This window comes from Asterias amurensis, chromosome 4 (assembly GCF_032118995.1).
Source record: "Asterias amurensis chromosome 4, ASM3211899v1".
In the NCBI taxonomy this organism is placed as follows: domain Eukaryota; kingdom Metazoa; phylum Echinodermata; class Asteroidea; order Forcipulatida; family Asteriidae; genus Asterias; species Asterias amurensis.
In genome coordinates, this window is record NC_092651.1 from 10535326 (window position 1) to 10560876 (window position 25551).

Consider the following 25551-nt stretch of genomic DNA (forward strand, 5'->3'; position numbering starts at 1 on the left):
AATTATAATAAATTGGCTCCGGACCAAAACAATGTGGCTTTACTGTTACTAGAATTACATCAAAGATATGTTTTCCTTTTCCCATGCAGAATTTAACCTTCCTATGATGACTAATAAATGACAGCAAACCAATCAAACTTTCACAATTTTGTAAAACAATTGTTCACATATATTGCCTTTCCCCCTTTTTCAGCTACATGTAACGTGTCATTACATCTCACTTCCATGTACACAACGTCTATGTCAGATTGCTTGGTGATCAGTGTCTTATCATATTATGGTCATCAAGGAAATGCTGACACTAAAGAACAAAAAGTCCTGATACCTTTGCTTCATACCAGTACATAAAACAGGAAGGAAGTTATTTAAATAAAAAGTACAACTTTGTTTATAAATTCGTCTTTATCATCTTAGTTTTCAATCATTTTAGCCTTTGAGAAAGACTCTGCTTGGGCCGAAATGTCAGGCCATTAACATATTTTTGCACACACTATAACAACCAACCTGTTAAAATGTCATAAAGTTTACTGGTTCTGTAATTAACAAAGACACTCAAAACCTGTGAATATTTTGTTCTGGACCTGTAAATGTTTTATTAGGCTTATTTTGATTGTGTTAATCAAAATAAGTATGAGTGAATGCATGTTTTTTTTCAAGTTTCCTTGACTATTGAAAGTATTTCCGAGGGAAGAGGTTTGGTCTGGTATGATCTTTTTAATCATTGAACTTCCTGATTGAAACTAATCAAATCTTGTTATAAATGTAATGACTGGTATAAGAATGATCAATTATTTGAAAGAAGATCCCACCTGGAAAGTAATTTCTGTTTCTGTTGCAATTGTCTTGTAATTGTTGTCATTGTTATAATTATGAGCAACCTTGTGAATTGCCTTCAACTTCACAGCAAGTTTTCCGCATAAAAGGTCTTAAATATATACCATTTTGAGAGAGGAGATTGTCAAACTGTGTTGGAGAGAAGTGAGATTCAAACTATTTTTTTGAGAGAATTGAGTGTGAAACCAATGAGTGTCACGCTCTTTTGGTGAGTGTCACGCTCTTTTGGTGAGTGTCTTGCTCTTTTGGTGAGTGTCACGGTCTTTTGGTGAGTGTCACGGTCTTTTGGTGAGTGTCATGGTCTTTTGGTGAGTGTCTTTTGGTGAGTGTCTTTTGGTGAGTGTCATGGTCTTTTGGTGAGTGTCACGGTCTTTTGGTAAGTGTCACAGTCTTTTTGTGAGTGTCACACTCTTTTGTTTTTTATTGGTGTCACGCTCTATGACTGTTGCACTATTTTGGTGATGGTTTAAATCTTTGCGTGAGAAGTGTCAAATTCTTTGTGTGATATATGAGTGGTAAATGAGTGTCAAACTCTTTGCGTGATTAATGAGTGTCAAACTGTTTGCGTGGTAATTAAGTGTCAAACGCTTTGCATGATAAATGAGTGTCAAATTCTTTGCATGAGAAATGAGTGTCAAACTCATTGCGTGAGAAATGAGTTACAAACTCTTTTCATGACAAATGAGTGTCAAACTCTTTGCACAATTAATGAGTGTGAAACTTCTTTTAGCAAAGAAATGAGTGTCAAACCCTTTGCGTGATAATTGAGTGTCAAATCTCTTTGGTGATAAATGAGTGTCAAACGATTTTTAGAGAAAAAGGACTGTCAAACTCGATTTGAGGGAAATGAGTGTCAAACTCATTAGTTGAGAAATGCGTGTCAAACTCTTTGGTTGAGAAATAAATGTCATTCTTTTGAGAAAAACGCATGGTTCAAACTCGAGAGACCTAACTCTTTCCAAGAGAAATGAGTGTCAAACTCTCAAGAGAACTTAGTGGTAAACTCTTTCTAAGAGAAATGAATGTACAACTTCTTTTAATTCAAGTGAGTGTCAAATTCCTTGTGAAGAAATGAGTTTCAAACTCATTTTCCTTTTGGATTATAAAGCACTTTATGAACCATCTGGTACAAAAGTGATCAGAGCATCATTGCCAATTTGTCCAGCAACCTTGTGTCTCTGAAACAATTACTGTTCTTTATTTCTGGCATTTGTCATCAGTCTGCCTTTCTGATAAATTAGTCTCGTGGATTAGAAAAAACTGTGAAATTCTCTGATGTATTTGAATATTTGTGGGACCACTTTGTTCCCATGTACATTGTTTTGACGTATGATGAAAATTAGCTCGCTCACTTCTAAAAGGTTGTAATGTTCGAATGCACACAAGACTTTGCACAGTAAATTTGAAAGCAAATTACTGTCTAGTTAGTGTAATGGGTTTGCCTTTATGGCATAACAAGGGGAGGGCGACTTGCTGTTCCCTAGCAGAAAAACACACTCTCATTATGCAATGATTTCCCATGCTGATTCACTGTAATTTGTTGTCCATGAGACGGCCTTTTAGATTGAGTGAAATAAGGGGAAGGGGAATTGTAGATTGTGGAATACCTGAAAAGTCGTCTTTGTTGTTGCTGATTTGGTTAAAGACACTGGATGCTATTGGTAATTGTCAAACACAAGTCTTCTCAGTTGGTGTATCTCAACATATGCATATTGCACATGCGTATTGTCACCTGAAGTTGTGTGCTTTCAGATGCTTGATTTCAAGACCTCAAATTCTAAATCTGAGGTCTCAAAATCAAATTCGTGGAAAATTACTTCTTTCTCGAAAACTACATTACTTCAGAGAAAGGTTTCATGCTAATTATTATTTTGAGTAATTACCAATAGTGTCCACTGTCATTAAAGGGAATACATACATTTGGTAATCGCTCTTAAAATTAATGGCACTAACAATTTTGGTTAGGACCATTAAAATTAAGAAGTTCAAAGAACTGGTTCAGATTAAGGAAACTAAAACCAGTTTGTTGTTTGTGATCTTTTGTTTCAATTTTTTTTATAGACTTCTAATTTCCTAGAACATGAAGCGAAAGGGAAAGGATTTTCATTGTGTTTGTTCTTGAAATGTTATTCTTTCAGGCCATCATTATGACTTTGCATTTGAACAATACAGTGCATGTAGTTGTTTGTTTAGTCAGTTGTTTTTCCTGTCTCTCTCTCTAGAGAAAGATAGACAGATTACACAGCAGTATCCCTTGATTATCAAGCAGGTACTCAACTCCTATGCATATCTAACTGTGGTCTTAATCAGGAATCGAACCTTTACCCACAGAGATCACAATTGGCATTAACCTTGTAGTAAATGATGGTGAAGGAATATACCACACACACATGAGCATTCTAAAATATACCTAGTACAGTTAATATTCAAAAGTAATAATAAGTTGTTATGATTATTACTTCTGTGAGTAATTTAATACCAAAGGTAAACCCGCCCTCTAAAGCTGGCGTCAGGTCGACCTTGGGTCAACAAAAAACAGTCAGCAACTGACTTCTCAGGGTCACACTATGCGCCTGAGCTTAAGACCATTAGGAACTTTTCATTAAAGGGTCCAGGGGTGGATTTCACAAAGAGTTAGGACTCATCTTATCTCGAGTTAGGACGAGTAACTCGTCCAACTTAGGATTAATCTTAAGGTCTGCATGCTACAGTGCAGGGTTGGGACTCGTGCTAAGTCCTAAGATTAGTCTTAAGAAGAGTTTTGTGGAATCGACGACAGGCTCTGTATAAGCCTAAGCTTTTTCCTGGTGCCCTCCTCTTATCACCCTTAGTTTTTTTTCTTGTATGTTTTATGATTATTTATTGTGATATTTGGAAATAAAAATCAATCAATCAACTCGGCACTATTTACGACCTGAGCGTAACTGCAATGATTTTAAGATAATCTGAATCAGTCGCCGCTCAAAACAATTTACAGTGGCAAGAGTAGAATAATTTCAACTTGTACGACGTGATCCCGACGGTCTGGAACCAATCGCAGGCGCAGGATTTCTCAGTTGTTGTGACCTGACCTGAGTATATTTTTGTTGGGTTTGTTGCGGGTGCATACAAATCGTAGGTCAACCTGAGGCTGGCTTAATACAGCCATTAGTTTTTGTTCACCGATGACAGACTCACTCCATCCTTCACCCTTTTTATTCAATTTTTAAAGAATTGAGAAGCCCTCTGAATTAAAATTTGTCCATGTCCTTTGTCTGACTTGTACTCAATCAGTCATACTTGTAGCACAATTGAATGTTAATGATGAGAGCTTGCTGATTTCATTATGGGAGATAATAATAATACTTATTTTTATGTCACGCTTTTCACACTGGCGTCTCAAAGCGCTTCCAACATCATTATCCCTGGTCACTGTGCCATCAAATTCATTTCTTAAACCATCTCGGCTCCCTTGGGAGTATACAGACAACAAATATGCACTACTAAGCTAAATCAATCACAAGAACCGTCTCTGCCCTTACAGGTACTCATTCACCATTGAGATAGAGTTAAGTGTCTTGCTCAGGGACACAAATGTCTTGGCTGGGACTCAAACCCACACTCTGCTGAACAGAAACACCAGAGCTTGGGTTCGGTGCTCTTACCCCCTCGGCCATGACACCCTCTTGGTGTGAATGTTAATGATGAAGCTTGCTTATCATGGGAGATGACACTATTTACAATTGGGAGAGATTACCCTACCCTTGTAGTTAATGAAGGTGAAGAAGTATTTGATACGCAGAAGCGCATTTTAAAATATACCGCAATGCATCTTCTGAAACCAAATAAATCGTGCTGCCAAGCTTGAAAGACCTTTCTATATTGCCATGTCACAGTCCAAGTTTTTGCGAACAACCGAGGGTGGAAAACTCTGGAAAGCCATGAATGCAAAACAAAAACAGACAGCCACAGTTTGTAACAATGTAAAACGGATATTCAACAATAAGAAATTTGACTTAATTGAAAGTTTGCTGGGACTACTGACTTTGGTTCAAACATCTGTTAACACAATTGAATGTTTTTGATTAACACTCAGACGCCCCCTGCCAATTAGCACTGTTTGTTTATCAACAATAGAAAGGTTTATAGTTAAGTGTTGTTTGAAGCCTTGCATGGTGTGGAGAAATAGTGTGTGCATCTCTTTTGTGGAGAAATAGTGTGTACGTGATGTACATCTCTTTTGTGGAGAAATAGTGTGTACATCTCTTTTGTGGAGAAATAGTGTGTACATCTCTTTTGTGGAGAAATAGTGTGTGCATCTCTTTTGTGGAGAAATAGTGTATGCATCTCTTTTGTGGAGAAATAGTGTGTGCATCTCTTTTGTGGAGAAATAGTGTGTGCATCTCTTTTGTGGAGAAATAGTGTATGCATCTCTTTTGTGGAGAAATAGTGTGTGCATCTCTTTTGTGGAGAAATAGTGTGTGCATCTCTTTTGTGGGGAAATAGTGTGTACGTGATGTACATCTCTTTTGTGGAGAAATAGTGTGTACATCTCTTTTGTGGAGAAATAGTGTGTGCATCTCTTTTGTGGAGAAATAGTGTATGCATCTCTTTTGTGGAGAAATAGTGTGTGCATCTCTTTTGTGGAGAAATAGTGTGTGCATCTCTTTTGTGGAGAAATAGTGTATGCATCTCTTTTGTGGAGAAATAGTGTGTGCATCTCTTTTGTGGAGAAATAGTGTGTGCATCTCTTTTGTGGGGAAATAGTGTGTGCATCTCTTTTGTGGAGAAATAGTGTGTGCATCTCTTTTGTGGAGAAATAGTGTATGCATCTCTTTTGTGGAGAAATAGTGTGTGCATCTCTTTTGTGGAGAAATAGTGTGTGCATCTCTTTTGTGGAGAAATAGTGTGTGCATCTCTTTTGTGGAGAAATAGTGTATGCATCTCTTTTGTGGAGAAATAGTGTGTACATCTCTTTTGTGGAGAAATAGTGTGTACATCTCTTTTGTGGGGTGTTGGCTCTGAGAGAACCAAGAGCCAACACCCCCACAAAAGAGATGCACACGTGGTTGTACCATGGCGCAATTATTGGGTACACCTTTGGTAATAACTCCAAAAGTTAATGACCATAAAATCTTATTTGGAGAGCTGTTGATATTAATCAACATTGTTAGAAATGTCACCCTTTGAGGTAATGATGTTTTAAAGCAGTGGACACTATTGGTAATTACTCAGAACAATTATTATCAAAGAACCTTTATTGATTACGAATAATGGGGAGAGGTTGATAGTACAAAACATTGTGAGAAACACTCCCTCTGAAGTGACGTAGTTTTCGAGACCTCAGATATAGAATTTGAGGATTCGAAATCAAGCATCGGAAAGCACACACTTTGGTGCGACAAGGGTGTTTTTTATTTCATTAATATGTCGCAACTTCGACGACCGATATAGCTCAAATTTTCAAAGGTTTGTTATTTTATGCATATATTGAGATGCACCAACTGTGAAGACTGAATTTTGACAAAATTGACCAATAGTGTCCAGTAGTGCTGGGCGAATAGTGAAATTTTGTTATTCGGATACCGCTGGCCAACTATCCGAAATTAACCGGATATTCGAATAGCTTTTTCGCCGCAAGAGGGCGCTATTTAAAAAATAAAAAAAAAATCATTTTTTTTTTTTCGCTAGAGGGCGCTGTTCGTTTGTGAATGAGATCTTATGGGCGGATTGATATTAGTTTTAGACAGTGTCACTCGGTTCATTCATAAAAATGACCGGATCTACTTTAAAGATGGCGATTTGCTTTTTGTTTTGATCGTGATTGACTCTACGTGAAGGAAAACTTTTGTAATCTTTGAACAAATTACGTGTGAAATGTCATTGTTTTAACTCTTCACGGAGGTGAGCATAGTTAAATACTTAATTTATGCTGTTTTATGCTGTCTTTTAATAGAAGTCTCATAAGAATTCAGACAAAACATTCATATCAGTTGTCGCCCGACGTCCGCGGATATTCGGATATTAAAGAATATCCGGTTACTCGGTTGTAATTATAGAATTATCCGGTTTGTAAATAGGTATTCGCGCCCTATGCGGATATCCGGTTAAGAAAAAAAAGGCATTCGCGGTTACGGATAGGAAAACCTATTTGCCATTAACCGGATATTCGAATAATTCGCCCAGGCCTAGTGTCCAGTGCCTTTAAGAGAAATTTTTCAACAATCGGGCGTCTGAGGAAACTCGTCTTCGGCAATTACCCAAAGTGTACCCTGACCAAACAAACTGATGGAATTTAAATTGATCAATGTGTATGCATTTACAGATGGGTTACTGATAATATGTACTAGCGTGAAGCCAAACCATCATTGATCAAATAGTGGCTCGTGTTTAAAAGGCACTGGACACTATTGGTTATTACTCAAAATAATTGTAAGCACGTACTTGGTAATGAGCAATGGGGAGCTGTTGATAGTATAAAACGTTGTGAGAAATGGCTCACTCTGAAATAACGTAGTTTTTGAGAAAAACGTAAGTTCTCACTCAAATCGAATAAGACTTCAGGCCTGAAGCCTTTTATTAGGCATCTGAAAGCACACAAATTTGTGCAACAAGAGTGTTTTTTCTTTCATTTTTCTCCTGAAACTGTGATGACCAATTGAGTCCAAGTTTTTACAGGGTTGTTATTTTATGCATATGTTGGAATACACCAATTGAGAATACTGGTCTTTGCCAATTACCAGTTGTGTCCCTGACCAAACAAACTGATGGAGTTGAAAGTGTTTGGTGTGTATGCATTTACAGATGTATTACTGATAATGCATTTATCAACAATTCTCGCGTGTTTTAACCAGCATCTGGACCATGTACGCTGGAAACCCCTGATGTGTTTTGACAAGTAGTTAGCATTCCACATTAAACTGCTGCATAACATGGTCAAGAGATCAGCATGAAGCTCGAATACTGGGAAGTTTCTGCCTCCTTAATTCGTAGTCATGCTGGCCTAAATACCACAACATGGTTCAGAATTCATTTACCTTTTTCATTCACAATAAGGTGGACAGTAACTTTGTTTTTAAAGGTGAAATATGCCTTCGTTTTTGGACTACAAAAGGTGGTAGCTTTTTTGAGATATCGCCAAAAAAAACGGCGGAATTTGTCCACTCAGTTAGAATAAATCCCTAATAGTACACAAATTCAATGCATAACCACATTACTTTTATAGAAGAGTTTGCGGTAACACCAACAATCTCTAAATGATCAGTATGCTCTGATCGTCTTCTGGAGAAACTCATTTAGAGATTGTTATTACATGGTGTTACCGCAAACTCTTCTATATCTTATTTCCACCATGCAAAGTTTCAAATCCTACACATTACTTTTAAGGGAAATGTTTGATAAAATGACCGAAGTTTTTTTTTGCCTTTAATGTTTAATAGTGATAACCAAACGTATCTCACTTTGTGTATCTCAACATATGAACAAAATAACAAAACTGTGAAAATTTGAACTCAATTGGTCGTTAAAGTTGCGAGATAATAACAGAAGAAAAACACCCTTGTCACATGAAGTTGTGTGCTTTCAGATGCTTGGTTTCGAGTCCTCACGCTTGAGGTCTCAAAATCAATTCAAATATATTATAGTGAGAAATTACTTCTTTCTCAAAAACGACGTTACTTCAGAGGGAGGCTCTTCTCACACAATGTTTTAGACCAACAACAGCTCTTCATTGATCGTTACCAAAATTTGTTTTTATGCTTACAATTATTTTGAGTAATTACCAAGTGTCCAGTGCCTTTAAGCCATGCAAGAGTTTCAAAGAAAAATGAGTTAAAAAATGTAAACATTGACAAGTTCTCCTAATTATCAAATTGTTTGTATAGTCTGGCAGTAAAAGGCAGCGCTAATTTCCCGGGGGGGGGGGGGGGGGGCTGTCATGTTGTTAATGTGTGATCACAGGCTTAGATTAGTACTGCTTATGTTGTGCATGTTAATAAAGTATAGATTGGTCTGCATACTGGGGACAGCAGCTTTGTGACCTCGTTAACTATTTATTTTCTTTGACTTAACAGGGTTTTTGGGGGTTTTTTTTGGGGGGGGGGGGGTTGGGGGATTAGTAGTGGACTTTTTGTTCAGTAGTCAGGGACCATTTTCATAGAGCTTCTTAAAAGCACAAAAAGTAGCCAAGCACAACAAAACTATGCTTACCAGAACAGGGTATAATAGATGTTAAATTTGCATCGGGGATAAAGAATATTAATTTTGGTTTTTTACCCATACACCGATGTGTGTTAGCACTGTATACTCAGTACTTTCCCGAGTCCTGTGAAAAAATATCACAGGCATGTTACTCGGGTGGGATTCGAACCCACGACCCTTGCAATTCTAGAGCAGTGTCTTGCCAACTAGACTACCGAGGTTGCCGGCAGCTAGAGGCTGTTCGAATCCTATGTTTTGGCAGCGGGTACCGCAACGATATAATAGATGTTAAATTTGCATCGGGGATAAAGAATATTAATTTTGGTTTTTACCCATACACCGATGTGTGTTAGCACTGTATACTCAGTACTTTCCCGAGTCCTGTGAAAAAATATCACAGGCATGTTACTCGGGTGGGATTCGAACCCACGACCCTTGCAATTCTAGAGCAGTGTCTTGCCAACTAGACTACCGAGGTTGCCGGCAGCTAGAGGCTGTTCGAATCCTATGTTTTGGCAGCGGGTACCGCAACGATATAATAGATGTTAAATTTGCATCGGGGATAAAGAATATTAATTTTGGTTTTTACCCATACACCGATGTGTGTTAGCACTGTATACTCAGTACTTTCCCGAGTCCTGTGAAAAAATATCACAGGCATGTTACTCGGGTGGGATTCGAACCCACGACCCTTGCAATTCTAGAGCAGTGTCTTGCCAACTAGACTACCGAGGTTGCCGGCAGCTAGAGGCTGTTCGAATCCTATGTTTTGGCAGCGGGTACCGCAACGATATAATAGATGTTAAATTTGCATCGGGGATAAAGAATATTAATTTTGGTTTTTACCCATACACCGATGTGTGTTAGCACTGTATACTCAGTACTTTCCCGAGTCCTGTGAAAAAATATCACAGGCATGTTACTCGGGTGGGATTCGAACCCACGACCCTTGCAATTCTAGAGCAGTGTCTTGCCAACTAGACTACCGAGGTTGCCGGCAGCTAGAGGCTGTTCGAATCCTATGTTTTGGCAGCGGGTACCGCAACGATATAATAGATGTTAAATTTGCATCGGGGATAAAGAATATTAATTTTGGTTTTTACCTCGGTAGTCTAGTTGGCAAGACACTGCTCTAGAATTGCAAGGGTCGTGGGTTCGAATCCCACCCGAGTAACATGCCTGTGATATTTTTTCACAGGACTCGGGAAAGTACTGAGTATACAGAACAGGGTAACCAGCCAAAATGCCATGTCACAAGTACGATTTGTGACTGATGTCCTGCTTATTTCTGCTAAGCAGGAAATCACTTAGCAATAAGTGAGATATTAGTATGGTTAGTGTGAACAGATAGAAAACAATAACATGAATGTTTATACTCTGAGGAAACTGTTTTCCTGTTTTATTTTCTTTATATACATATCCTTGTAGGACACACACATTCCATTAATTATCAACTAGTACTAGTAGTAATCTACAGACAGATAAAATAACTATTTGATTTTTGTATTTGTTGTTGAGAAATCGCTGGACCTCCACTTCAACTTAGGCATAACGATACAATTCACTTATTTGGAATGTCAACCCAAATCATCTGTCACAAGGGGTACATAACCACCTACTCCTGGGACTTTTAAAAATCTGTGTCCACACAGGAATATACCATCTCAAATTTATTTTGGGATAAAAACTGATATTTTTCCATAACCACATTTACCTCATTGTGAAATGATTCTCAAATAGCATATTTGAGAATAGCCACTGTACTGATATTAAGTAATGCTTTATTGTCATTAACTTTAAGAGTAATTACCAAATTGAAACCTTCCTAGTGCTTGTTCAAGGGCAAAAGTGTCATGACCAAAATTCAAACCCACACCCACACACATGCTGCCGTTTTTCATTGTAGAAAAAGTGACACTATTAAAGGAACACGTTGCCTTCCATCGGACGAGTTGGTCTATAAAAAGCGTTTGTAACCGTTTTTTATAAATTGCATATGGTTGGAAAGGTGTTTTAAAAGTAGAATACAATGATCCACACAAGTTTGCCTCGAAATTGCGTGGTTTTCCTTTTACTGTGCGAACTTACACGGTCGGCCATTTATGGGAGTCAAAATTTTGACTCCCATGAATGGTTAGTCGACGAGGTAAAAGGCAAACTGTGCAATTTCGAGGCATGCTTGTGTGGATCATTGTATTCTACTTTTACAACATCTTTCTACACATATGCATTTTATAACAAAAACGGTTACAAACGCATTTCAAAGACCAACTTGACCGATCCAAGGCAACGTGTTCCTTTAATAAGCAGAACAGCAAGTTGGTAGAATAATTTTCATAGAAAATAAAATCATACAATGTATAGGTGGCTAGTTTATCAAGCCTAATACTTATAATGCGGCCCTGTTTTTTTCCAGGTAAAGGCCTACATGAATAGAGTTGTACATTGTTTTTCTTCTATTTGTCATGATGTTTTTTTCTCTGGGCCCTCTGGTTTCCTCCCTCCGGAAAATCCAAACACTATTGATCTTTGACCAGACTCCATGGTCATGTTTTTCATCCAAACAAGCTTTCAGGTGATGGTTAATATTTGTTTATTCTCCCACTGATTAAATTAAAAAATGAACAGATCTCCAGTCAGCAAGTTGTTCCATCATGACCAGTCTGTTATTTGTACATGTCTCTCTCACTTTCCCTAATGTGAATTCAGTGGCTTGAACTTCTGCAGAGTAAGCAATCTGAATGAACCAACCTACCCAAAATAATGATAACATTTACCTAAACAGTGGTCCGCTGGCCAAATGCCAGTTGAAACCTCCCCAAGACCAGTACAAAAAATGTCAGATGGTTGGCCTGGCTAGTTCATTGTTTTGAAATATGGCCCGGTGAAAAAGCTTGGTGACTTGCTCAGGCATGTGAGACTTTCTCTTTTCAGCTGATTTCCTCTTTTTTTTGGGTTTTGCTTTTCCTCTTTCTTCCTAAACTCACTTTGTACAAAAGTATAGGAAAATAATTTTCTTTTCCTCTTTTTTGCTTGCCTGGTTTTCTCTTTTCCTCTTTTTTGTTCATGGCTAGTTACTCACGTGTCTGCTATAAAGACAAGCTAATTGGTCCTGCAGGTTTGTCACTGAAAAAGGTTAAGGGCAACCCTGTAAAGTATGTTTTTCATTGTGTTTTTTTTATAGTAAAACACATTTCACTGCACAAAAGTTTAATTTTTTGTTCAGGGTTTGTGATAGGAATCAAAAGAACATTTTGTTTGATATCCAAAGTTCACAGATAATCTTGTGGTAGTTAGACTGATACATTGCCGTTTGAAAGACTGTGTTTACTCAAATATGCATGACTGTAGCAAATGTATTATTGTAAACATGGTTGGGTATGACCATAGATTAAGGACAGAGATAACCATTGAATGTTCCACCCCAGTTTCACCAAACCACAAACCATAAATGTGTTTACCATAGAGGAGTTGTTTTTTGGATGTACATAAGTAGTTCACCTTTGTGATCAATCAAACAGCAATTACAGCATCCTAGATAGGATGAAATCCATGATATGCCCTAATGCGACCTTGGATGGAATTGCAGTTACATATCATGGCAATCTAAACAAATACTTCAATCCTGGACAGTAAGATAAGAAGTCTTAAGGCTATGCAGTGTGGAAAGTAAGTAAGGTTTGTGGTGACCACCATGTAAGTGGTGGCTCTGAAAAATGTTTTGATCGTTTGCTCTGACTGTCTTCGAACAAACTTGAGAAGATGGTCAGACTCAGAGCATACTGATTGTAGCGTCCAGCCAGAAACCAGTGTTTCTCCACTACTCACAAACTAGATTTCTTATTGTGTCATCGCAAACCTATCTCACTTTGTACAGTAAATGTAGTCATAGAGAAAGAACAGAGCTTTGATGTATGTAATTGTATACAAGCTTATATGAGCACAATTTCAATCTACAAACTGAAAATGAAAAACTACATCCTTCTGTAGAATTATGTAACTTCAAAGGGGTCGTTTCTAAATCAAAAAAAAATTATTTAATATCATTATGCTCTCCAGTGCTCTTTACCAAGTAAGTTTTCATGGTCATTATTTTTTTGATCAGTTACCAAAGCCTTTAAAGAAAACATTTCACATAGGCCTACATACAACATATGGTCACGGTAAGATTAATTTTTAATAACATTGTCTGGAGCTCATGCAAATGAAAGCAGGTGTAGGTATAATTTCTTTCCTGGTCACAGACTAATTAAACTTTTTGAGTGTGTGAGATCAAACAGCTTGATACCTGGGGTAGATTTCACAAAGAGTTTAGGACTATATCGAGTTAGGACTAGGCTTAAAGACACTGGATACTATTGGTAATTGTCAAAGACCAGTCTTCTCACTTGGTGTATCTCAACAAATGCATAAAATAACAAAGCTGTGAAAATTTGAGCTTGATTGGTCGTCGGAGTTGCGAGATAACTATGAAAGAAAAAAACACCCTTGTCACACGAAGTTGTGTGCTTTCAGATGATTGATGTCGAGACCTCAAATTCTAAACTTGAGTCTCGACATCAAATTTGTGGAAAATTACTTCTTTCTCAAAAACATTGTTACTTCAGAGGGAGCCGTCTCTCACAATGTTTTCTACTATCAACCTCTCCCCATTACTCACAATCAAGAAAGGTTTTATGCTAATAATTATTTTGAGTAATTACCAATAGTGTCCACTGCCTTTAAGTTTTTAATATCTCCTAGGACTAAGTCCTGAGTTAGGACTATCTTTGTGAAATTGACCCCAGGCACTTTGCAAACTGAGTGTTTTTTTATTTATTTAATAGCATTTAATGTTCCAGTGTTTTGACACCGAATGGAAGTGAGTGGGAAAAGACCCAAAATATCTTTCCTATACAACCAGGAATAACAACTGACTCATCAATAACAAACACTTAGGTCGTATTTCACAAATCCAAAGTTTCATTCTGTACCATTGATAGACCATTGTGATAGATTCATGGAAAACGTGTCTTTTGAAATGTGGTTTTAAAAAAATTAAGTTTGGGGTGTTTTTGTTGTTGCTCGGAATACAATAAAAGGTCAATGGGTTGTTCCGAATGACATTTTTCCCTGAAACCTGATCACAAAGTGGAGCTATACAGCTCGCTCCATTTAGTTTATTGCTTGCACGAACAACAATTCAGTTTTGAAGGCAGTCATTGCAGCAAGATGGTATTTGATATATTTTCCAATTTATTTTCAATCGGCATTGATGGTTGGTTTCGGTGTACAGAAGAGTGTATGGTGCATATATGCCATACATATTCAAATTTCCTTGCAAAAGGCCATTGATGTCAGATGTTGGGTAACATGTGTGTTTATACTATAAGAAGGTCAGAGGAACAGAGACTCTCAAATTTCTGATTACTTTTTTTACATTGATTTTTTGTAAGGAGGAGACATGTACAGTTTTGTATTCTTTTTGTATGTGACATAACTTAACAGATGCTAAATAGCTTGAGCCTCTTGAGAATTAGTCCTAAGCTCGATTCTTACTTCCTGCGAATGTGAATGCAATACGAATGTTGACGTCACAATTGCGCAGCATATAATTCAGAAGAGTTGAGTTGTAGGTAGCTTCTACTAAACGTTCGCGGTGACAACAGAGCTCTGTCATCAAAATTTGCTTCCCTACACGAGGTATGAACCAGGCTTTAATACTGACATAATATTCCTGACACGACGTCAAAACTCAAGAACAAAATCTAAACTGACTGCATCAAATTTTGCTATTTCGTTTAAAAAGCTTCTTGAATTTTTAAGTTAAAAATGTTTACGCCATGGTTGCTACCATTTGCAAATATCACACACTACCCACACGCTATCCACTCCTGATTAAACAAAAAAAGAAGTCAGTTATTTAGGCAATAGAGCGTGTAAGCCTAGAGCGTGTATGTTTTGAGTCATATGAGTCAAATGTTTGGCTTTGTTTAAGTGCAGGATTTCTGTTCCCATTACACATTAAAACATGACTCAATGTGTGGGAAAATGTTTGAATACTCACACTATTTGCACATTCTCAAAGTATTTTTCCCACTGTCTTTGAAGAGTTTTTTAACAGTACATACACAGTTGATCCTCTATCACAAACGAGGCACTCCACTGGATTCAATGTTTTAAATACTGTTGTTATTGTGTCCTGTAGTGTAGGTTGGTTTTTTATTATAGTATCCACAACAATTCCTGGATATCTTTAAGAGGAAGTTCCGCCCAGCTCCTCTGAAAGCCTTGTTCCTTACACAGTACACTATAACGTTTAACCAACTCACTGACGCCAACAGTATTTGGCTGGAGACTCGCAATTGCGGAGAGAAATTTTTCCTCATGAGTCCCATAGCAATGGATGGAAGCCAGCCGACGAAAAGAACCATGGTGACTATGAAGATTGTGGTGAAAGACTTGCGGTTGATTTGTGGTGATTGCCACTCACCATCGATGGTGACAAGATGGTGCTGTGTTGCAATCCGCGATACTTGACTCCGTGCGATGTAAAGTATCTGGACGTACATCAGAATGATAACCACGACGACGAATAGCGTTAGCACTGTTAGGATGAAAGCTGCAAGGGTGTTGGTTGTTTCTCCAAATTGACAAAGGAAGAGTTTGTCATTGTATTTATTCTTCCACTGCATTAGTGCTGTCAATATCAATGTGTAGATATTGGTCATAATCCAGAGTATGCACACGATGATTTTGGCTCGTCGTGACGTTAGTACCGTCTTGTACTTGAGGGGATAAACGACGGCGATGTAACGATCTATTGTCACCAGCAGTAGAGATATGGAGCACGCCGGTAGTGCTTGTCTGATCATCCATGCTTGGATATAGCACAATGCATCCCCATATGGCCATACTCCCGATCCTGTCAGCCAAATCCCTGTCATTGGAAAGTAGAAGAATACACCCAGCATCAGATCACCAACCGTCATGGATTGTAAGAAGATCCTGGTGGAATGGTGGAACTCACCAACCTTTGGTAGGATGATCAGGCACATGGTGTTTAAAAACAGAATCAACACGGTCGTTACAGTCCAAGCACAGGCCCCAATGATGTTGAAGACAATGTCGGTCACCTCCTCCTCCGTTCGATTTTCCCCACCCTCCATGGTGAAGTTTGTTCTCAGTACTGTGAAGCCACCAAGTGCAGACCACAGACCCCTCTGTACTGTGGTGTGAATAGCCACTGTGTGTCAAAATCAATAACAATTGTCAAGTTGTCACTGAGTCAAACCATGAATACGCATGCGATGGTGTTATTCCTAGATCCTGGCTGTTGTACAGTAATCATAGTGCGATGTCACAAATCTCAACACCAGCTGGTGAAAACTAGGACTTGAGCAGAATACTTATAACAAAGGTTGATTGTTTGGTAAATGGTAGCACTCAGTACTATGTGGACTTATCATGGGATACTCATCTTGTCCGCATGCGTGATCAATCCGTGAATCGGCAAATAATATATTGTGCACTGTTAGAGTATCATAATAGCCGCATATACAGGAACCTACATGATATAATCACTGCTTGAATAAACCATACACGTTGAGTCGTTGAGGAAAGAAAACATCCAAGCCCACTACTTTGAAATTCAAAGTGTAGGGTGTAGTCCACTTATATCCCTCGAGGACCTGCCTAGCTGTAGTACCGTGATCATAAAAGCAATGACGTCGTCACTCATACCAACATTAAATATTCAGCGAAAGTGAAGCCTTGAATACAAATTTTCTTTCGATCCTGTGTGAGTCAGATTAAGCACTCAGCAATTGTGTCAATGACAATTCTCACACCACTGTGTATTGGACACTGAAGATTGCAGTTAAAAAGTTCAGATCCTTTGTGTCCACTTCCTGAACCAACTGTGTTAGTGTTGGAGTTACTTCAGCCATGCATGCATATCGTCATCATATAGTGGCACTGGGTTAAACAGTCAGAGAATTCTCTAGGGGTGGCTTCACATCAGAACCAGGAAGAAATGTAGTGATTTATGGGATCACTGTTGGTTACAACTTGTTGTTCAGCAATGCCTGTGCAATGAATTTATTGTTGAGTGGTTGGTTTCCGCTCTAAAGCATCACATAGCAACTGAGAGTGGAACTGATTTTTTAAAAAAAGCTGTTGGCCGATTTTTATATTTCTGATCATATCAAAGCTGGGTAGTAGAGCATTGCCATTCAGTGGAGAACAGTGCATTTCTCTGGTAGACCTTTCCTCTATGGCTAGACTGGCCCGACTGATACCTACTACTAACTAGGCTGCTGCTGATTATGTACACAACTATTGACTTAGATGCTTTGTTATCTTCAATACCATGCTGGTGTGGTATCATCTATCAAGGACAGAGGGTTGAGGGTGCTGCTTAGCCACTTATACTTCTCCACCTTTAATTGATTATAAGATTAGCTGTTACGTAATAGATGGGGGCCCAATCATTACTGGTACAAAGAATGGACCAATACCAGACAGGATTGTTTTGCACCCTACCTCCATATATGGGTTCCACCCTACCTCCATGGTTTCCACCCTACACCTCCCTGGTTTTTCACTGATATGAGTCATTGGTCTGTTATCTACAAAAACAGTTGTTTAGATGACCATAGATCATGGGACGACCATGGAGTTTGAAATGATGACCCTGTTGTTATTTCCTTCCTGGTCTGATTTTTCTACTTTTCAATAAAAGTTGTTTACAAGAGCATGATGGACACCTTTGGTAATTGCTAAAGACTAGTATTCTCAACCGATGTTGTTATCACAAACCTGTGAAAATTTGGGATCAATTGGTCATCAAAGTTGCAAGAGAATAATGAACAAAAAACACCCTTTATGCCTGAAATCTTTTCTTATTTAAGTGAGAAATTACTTCTTTTTCAAAAACTGCATTACTTCAGAGGGAGCCATTTCTCACAATGTTTTATCAATATACTACCAACCTCTCCCCATTGCTCATAAAGCCAAGTGAGGTTTTATGCTAACAATTACTTTGTGTGATTACCAATAGTGTCCAGTGCCTTTGAGCAGAACAAACTGTTAGTGAGATAATTCCATGTAATGAATAAAACTTATGGGACTTAGCTTCTTAGTGAGGGGCCATTAAGGCGTAAAAACAAATTGATTTTATTTTATTGATTTAACCAACCCTCCCACCAGCCCCATAATTGGGAAAGGATGCAACAAAGGTGATTGCCCCAATGCCCCTGGTCCAATTGCCTGATGCCCTTGATGAAATGCTCCAGTAGAAATTGCCAATTCCTTGATAGGGTGCCCTTTGCCAAAGAGAAATGCCTTGGTGCCCTTGCTGTTTGAATGGCTTCTTTTAAGAAGCCATATTTTTACATTATTACACTATTATTGCTCTATTGTTACAGAAAAATGTAACAATAGAACAAGGAACACACTGAAGAACTAAGTGATGCACCCTAGATATTTTAGATCAAAGGTCTCCAACATCAGTAATTTTCAATGGCTTTGCCTTAGCCTGGCCTAAAATAAAGGCAGTGGACACTATTGTTAATTACTCAAAATATTTATTGGCATAAAACCTTTCTTGTTGACGAGTAATGGGGAGAGGTTGATGGTATAAAACATTGTGAGAAACGGCTCCCTCTGAAGTGACATAGTTTTCGAGAAAGAAGTAATTTTCCACGAATTTGATTTCGAGACCTCAAATTTAGAACTTGAGGTCTCGAAATCAACCATCTAAACGCACACAACTTCTTGTTACAAGGGTTATTTTTCTTTCATTATCTCGCAACTTCAATGACCGATTGGGCTCAAATTTTCACAGGTTTGTTATTTTATGCATATGTTGAGATACACCAACTATGAAGGCTAGTCTTTGACAATTACTAATAGTGTCCACTGCCTTTAAATGAACAACCTTGTAGTCAAATCAGGAATGAAATTGTCCATCTTGGACAGCTAGGTTTTTTACTTCTTCTTTTTTTTCATTTGTGAATTAAGAAAATAGCAAGCAGATCCCCACTTTGGTTGTAATTACATGTTTTTTTTTAGAATGAAGTTGTTGATCTGATTTGAAGAAAAACAAGAACAAAGGTTTTTTTTCATGTTTTGACTAAACAAACAAAAAGAAAGTTTTATCTTGCCCTGAAAACTTGGGTCAAGACAAACCTACTTACAGCAGCTATAAAAACAAAAAGTTGTTTATCTTGTCCACTTGTTCGATTGTTAAAGCAGTTTCTTTTACTTCTTTCATACAATAATGTGATTTATTTTAATAACTGAATTTTGGTTTTGATGAGTTATTTCTTTTGACCAACCCACCCACAATAGACCTTAGTACATGACGTCATTTCAGTAGGGCGCACATCACCTAGAGGTCAAAAGGAGGCTGTTCATTGGCCAATGCTGTGCGCAGCGCGCACAAATCTGTGCGTTCGATTTTTCCTCTTAGATGGTGGTTGGATGACGTCAATCGATAAGGTCTATTTAAAAAAATTCAACATTGCCCCTTTATTAGCAATACTTTATCACACTGTGGTGGTCATTGCAAAGATAACTGACCATGGTAATTAAAGCCCTTTTCACACGGCAAAAGTATAGCTAGGGTGCCTTGCTACAAAATTTACGAGCGTGGATTGTTCATTTGTTATCACCGTGCGCGACTGATTTTGTGAGCTTTCACACTGCAAAGTTAAAAAACTAACAACCCTTGTGCGCCATGAGAGTGATATGACGAATTGGTAATCCTGATCACCTTGATTGGACAAGATAGCACCCACAATAGCATGCGCTGTATGGGCATTTTCACCTAGGACGTCGTTCAATTAACAAGATTCCTTTCACATGAGGATGTAGCCCACGTCCTTGGTCAAAACTTCCGCTGACCTCCGACAAAATGTAGCAATGTTGGGCAAGATTTGACAAGGGACCCTGGACACTTCAAAAATTATTGTCCTTTCACACGAGGTGCATTTTGTAAAATCTCACAACCATGCTACAATTTAGCAAGGGACCCTTGCTAAATTGCTCTCGTGCGAAAGGGGCTTTAGTCTGTTGGATTGATGACCTCTGGCCTGATTAGCTTCCCAGCTAGTCTCTCCGCAGGACCATAATAGAGAACGATGGGGTCATGCATTCATGCAAATGCAATTTGACTTCCATGTAAATCTGCATCTTGTTTTTAGGCTGTGATTAAATCTGCCCTCTCTTCCTTTATACCTTCCGCTAAACACAGTACACTCCCCCATTGTCATTAAATGAGAATCAGTTATATCTGAAATGTCATGGTGTGATCTAAACCACAGCCAAACAATTGTTGATAAACTGAAATAATTTCTCTCTGCAGTTTCTCATGATGAACTTGTTTATTTCCTCTGAGCCTCAGCGCATTTGAGCAAACCTTTGATTTAGGCGGCATATAGTCTATGATGATTGATTGTTTGATTGATTGAATGATGAACTTCTGAAACCGGAGTTTCTTTGACTATATGAGATATTTTATTAACATCTTGAGTTTTGTTTGAATGGATGACCTTTTGTCAAGGTTTTTTTTCTTCCAACATTTATAGCTTTTCACCAGCACCAGTTATAGACCTTTATCATAGTGCAGCCATCTTGGTCATGTTCCCTGTTGCAAGAACAGTAATGAATGCTAACATTCCTTTCGAAAACATGGCACCAGACTAGTATTTCGTCCAGCCTCAGTTTGGTTACAATGAATTAGAATGGAGTAAAATCAAGACAGCCACACCATGATAAAGGTCTATTGTGGAGCACTCATGTACGTAAGAAGCAGAGCTGCCGATTCTCCCGGATTCTGTAGAAATAAGCTCCCTAAAAATAAACTAACCTTTCTATGTTCTGCACAAACAAATTGAACAACATCTTCCTGATTATATGGAATTTTTTTCTCTATTATGTTAATTGAATTATAAACATCTCATTGATTATAATGTGTTTTGTATACCATTACAACAATGTGAATAAAGCACTGTATACTTAGTACTTTCACAAGTTCTATACAACAAATCCACAGGCATTTCAATCGGGTGGGGTTCGAACCCATGACCTTTGAATTGCTAGTGCAGATGTCTTACCCCACTAGACCATCGAGCTGAGCCCAATGGTTAGAGGCAGGTTCAGATCCATTAGCATGTTGTACTAAATCTCCCCGAATGCAAGGGGCAAATGTTTGCAGCTCTGTCTATTAAGCAAGGAGCAATAAACTAGATTCATAAACACATGGGACAGTTTCTCTATTTTTGATTTGTTTAGAGGAAATCATGTGGGGGTGTTTAAATGGATGATATAACCACAGCCAGAAGTGTGTAAACATGGGGGTGACACGCGGGCTTGCACCTGTGCTTATTATAAGACAGTATATTCATTCCTATTGGTCAAGAGCAACGGCTGGAACATCTGTGCCACATCATGCTATACACGCGACGCGCATGCCAATCTCCTTATAAGGAGTTTTTACCAGCTGGAGGGTTGTTTTGTTGAAAGAATTCAGTGAACAATTATAATTTTTGCAATTTGTTTTACTTTTGGACCTAAAAGTTTGATGTTTTTTGATCGAAAAGGTATTTTTGATGGGAATAAAAATGTGCTTGGCCGGTATTAAACACTCTGTTTAAAACCGGATGCAGTCTGGATGCTGATGACTGCAACCAGTATTAAACAGAGTGTGTTTAAAACCGGCCAAGCACATATTTATTCCCTTATTAAACGTTCCATGGATAAGTGGACTGTAATCTCTGTTATTGCAAGATGCAAATGTCGGCATCTCTGAAGTAGACTGTGTATCTGTACTTAGCAAGGACCACCATATCCCTAGGTTCACATTGATCCATACAACATTAGTACCATCCATGCAAGAAGCCCCATAGCAGCTCTATATAGTCACAATCCATTATCATCCCCTCATCCAAAAACAAAACCAGATGAACAAGATTGATTGCCTTGAGCTTATAGAATAGAAGTGTTTTCATCTTGGGTTCATGGTTTTAATGAAAACGAAGTACAGAACATTATTTTGAGGAATTTCCTAGAACCTTTTAATCCTTGGCATTGCTTGGCTCATTATTACAAGGCCAATGCTCCACATGTTCTAAATACTGCTGCAAACAACATACATGTGGGTATAACACTGTCTAGATTATGGGCACGTCTGGAATTTGACTGTAATTTCAATGTCAGGCTAGTAAACTCAAGCCAATGTATGCAAAACTTCCATTTGTATACGTTTGGTAATACTCAAAATATATATTAGCATCAAACCTTTCTAGCGAGCAACGGATAGCTTTTGATGGTATAAAACATTGTGAGAAACGACTCCCTTTGAAGTAACCTAGTTTTTGTGAAAGAGGTAATTTCTCACTCAAATAATAAAATACTTTAGGCCTGAATCCTCTGAAAGCACACTATTTTGTACAACAGGTTTTTTTTTTATTTTCATCTGTTTTTGGCAACTATAATGACTAACTGAGTCCAGATTTTCACAGGTTTGTTATTTTATGCATATGTTGGGATACACCAAGTGAGAATACGGGTCATTGACAATTACCAAACGTGTTCAGTGCCTGTTTACATTCACATAATTTATTGTTTTCTTTCCATTTTTGTCAGGGCATAAACTTTGAGAACTTCAAGGACTTCTTTCAGTTCTTGAATAACCTGGATGACTTTCAGATTGTTCTGAGGATGTTCACCTTCGCAGACCAGCCCATGAATGAAGGTATGACCAAACCCCATTTTCATATGATCATCATTCTTCCCCAAAACTCTGGTGTTGAATTGATTCTTTTGACCTTTATATTTGACAACGCTGAAACAGTGAAATATTACCACAAGTTTAAAATGAGTAACAGTAATAACAGATCTGGGCCAAATTTTAAAGAGCTACTTAAAGGGAAGGTACACGTTTGGTAATTACTCAAAACAAATATTAACTTCAAAACTGACTTTGTAACGAGCATTGAAGAGCTGTTGATAGTATGAAACATTGTGGGAAACAACTCCTACTGAAGTAATGTAGTTTTTGAGAAAGAGGTAATTTCTCACTAAAATAATAAAAGACTTCTAGCTAGAAGTCTTTTATTCCTATTTGAAGGCACACAAATTCGTCCAACAAGGGTGTTTTTTCTTTCATCATATTCTCGCAACTTCGATGACCAATTGAGCTCAAATTTTCACAGGCTTGTTATGTTATGCATATGATGGGATACACCAAGTGAGAACACTGGTCTTTGACAATTCCCAAACGTGTACCTTCCCTTTAAGCAGCTTTATGAACCCGTGCCCAGAAGGTCCTTGCTCTATGGTGCAGCGCACCTCGAAATGGCTACATATCTCTTATTGCAGACAACACTAATCCCAGTGGGACATTATTTTACCCCACAACTTCTTGGAAATGGAGTTAAAAATCTAGACCATGATGTTTTGAGTTTACATCCGACCTTGAGTTACCCTTGTTACTTGTAAAAATATGTGATATGAGGGGAGTTTTCTGTTTCTATCCTGGGCCGTTTATAATTTCCTCTCAATTATCAGTGATTACCAATTTCCTTGAAGTCGGTGTAAACATGGATCAAAACGAATCTCACTCTACTTTCACTGGACTAAATTTTCTTTAAAAAGAAGGTACACCTTTGGTAATAGTCAAAGACCAGTCTTCTCACTTGGTGTATCCCATCATATGCATAAAATAACAAGCCTGTGAAAATTTTGACTCAGTTGGTCAACAAAGTTTCGAAAAGATTATGAAAGAAAAAACACCCTTTTTGGACGAACTTGTGTGCTTTCAGACAGGAATAAAAGACTCCTAGCTAGAAGTTTTATTATTTTTTGTGAGAAATGACCTCTTTCTTAAAAACAGAGGGAGTTGTTTCCCACAATGTATTATTCTATCAACAGCTCTCCAATGCTCGTTACCAAGTCAGGTAATATCTGTTTTGAGTAATAACCAAACGTGTATCTTCCCTTTAATCAAAAGACAAAAGATTGTTGATGTTTCAGAGAGGGATGTTAATTTCAATGGCCTTTGAATATGAGTTGTCCTATTTACTTTCACAGCTTGTTGTATATCGGTTTGAGTTACGCTATTGAAACTTGTGTTTTTAAGCACAACACATAACCTTTACTACTATGCCCTTCAGATGGGACATAAAACCCTCAGGTCCTGTGTGTTGTGTAATGCATTTAAAGGAGAACCCATAAACTTATCACTTTGAGAAGAGGTTTGCACCCAGGTTTTGTGGCAGTGGCTGCCCATCGTACTGCAGCACCTAAGTTGCTGCATAAATGGGTCTCATAATTCATAAACTTGAAAATCAATAAAAAATGTTTTTATTTGTTCAAGTGCATTGAGCAAATTATTGATGGAAAGATTTGTGCTACATTTAAAGGCTCCAATAATTTTATAGAGTTAGAACTATTTCTTTCAGCCAATGTTAAAAAGTTAAAAACCATAACATGAGAAATTGTAGTGCACCTCAAGCTCTTTAGACTTAAACATGCAAAGAAGATAGCATTATATAGCCAAATAATAGAAATTGCATTGTTCATGTACTTGAGTCCCTATGCTATAGATGGATCGCAAGATGACGTCTTTGATGAAATGTGCATGCGTGAAAGGCTATCATTGGCTGAGTTGTACGCAGCGCTTATATGCATGCCTTTTTAATAATATAGGGTCTACTTCACTCTACTTACCGGTAGAGTCGAATTACTAATTTGCATATTCCCTATGCCGCGAGGCAGAATGCTTAGACTTTTACACACAATAGCGCCCTCCACCGTCCTACCCATAACGCCCCGCGACATGCCCGTCACGGAGTCGTCCTCTTTTCTCTTAGCCGCGAGTGGGTGAGGTTGTGTTTTAAATCTGTTTCACAGTTCAACCGTTATAACTAAACCTTTCCTCGCTAAGAGTGCTTATAAAGACTTGATAATTGTAGAGTTGTAGTTGTTGTTGTTGTAGTGAGTTGTGAAATAAACTATAGTTTGATTTCGTTGATAAATAATGAGTAGTGTTAAGAAACTGGGGAGGGCTTCGGCTGTCGCTACTGGGGTTACGTCCGTTTCCCCGGGACAGTCCGAGCTCTCGGGGGGCTGCACCGGCGACACTCCGTCGCCCGGCTTGCAGCCCTCCAGCCGGCCCACGCAGCCTCTGTCGGCTACGTCGGCCGGATTACCCACCGATCAAAGAGGGGTTGCTTCCCGCTCCCCCTCTTCGGTCAGTGTGCGTGGGTCGACCCAGTCGAAGGTCAAACGCCCCGGCAAGGCCAAGAAGAACGGTGCCGGGGCAGCGACCAAGAGAGGCAGGGCAAAAGGTGGCTCCGTTCCGAAGCGCACCGCCCACTCTCCCAGCACCGCCTCGGGGTCTCTGCAGCCGGAGGGCATCCCCCCTCCGCACGGCTCAGAATACCCGGCCCGCACCGACACCGTGGATTCCCCCACGACGGTTGGTGACGGCCTTTTGCGAGGTGTTAAGACCCACAAGGCACCTGCCCACGCCATAGGCTGTGGGGCGCTGGC

At 38.6% G+C, this 25551-nt stretch overlaps 2 protein-coding genes across 8 annotated transcripts in view; one reads left to right on the top strand and one right to left on the bottom strand.

The window, feature by feature from the left end:
- LOC139935711 (calcium uptake protein 3, mitochondrial-like) overlaps positions 1-25551 on the top strand; it is a 201568-nt gene that overhangs the window by 155101 nt on the left and 20916 nt on the right. For all 7 annotated transcript variants that reach the window (XM_071930249.1, XM_071930251.1, XM_071930250.1 and 4 more), the window contains one exon: positions 22642-22750. In XM_071930249.1, the coding sequence (XP_071786350.1) occupies positions 22642-22750 (109 nt within the window). The remainder of the gene's footprint in view (positions 1-22641; positions 22751-25551) is intronic.
- On the bottom strand, positions 10401-17408 carry LOC139936490 (beta-4C adrenergic receptor-like). Its single transcript, XM_071931320.1, has one exon. It carries the CDS (start codon positions 16158-16160, stop codon positions 15171-15173), a length of 990 nt encoding a protein of 329 aa, XP_071787421.1. The 5' UTR covers positions 16161-17408; the 3' UTR covers positions 10401-15170.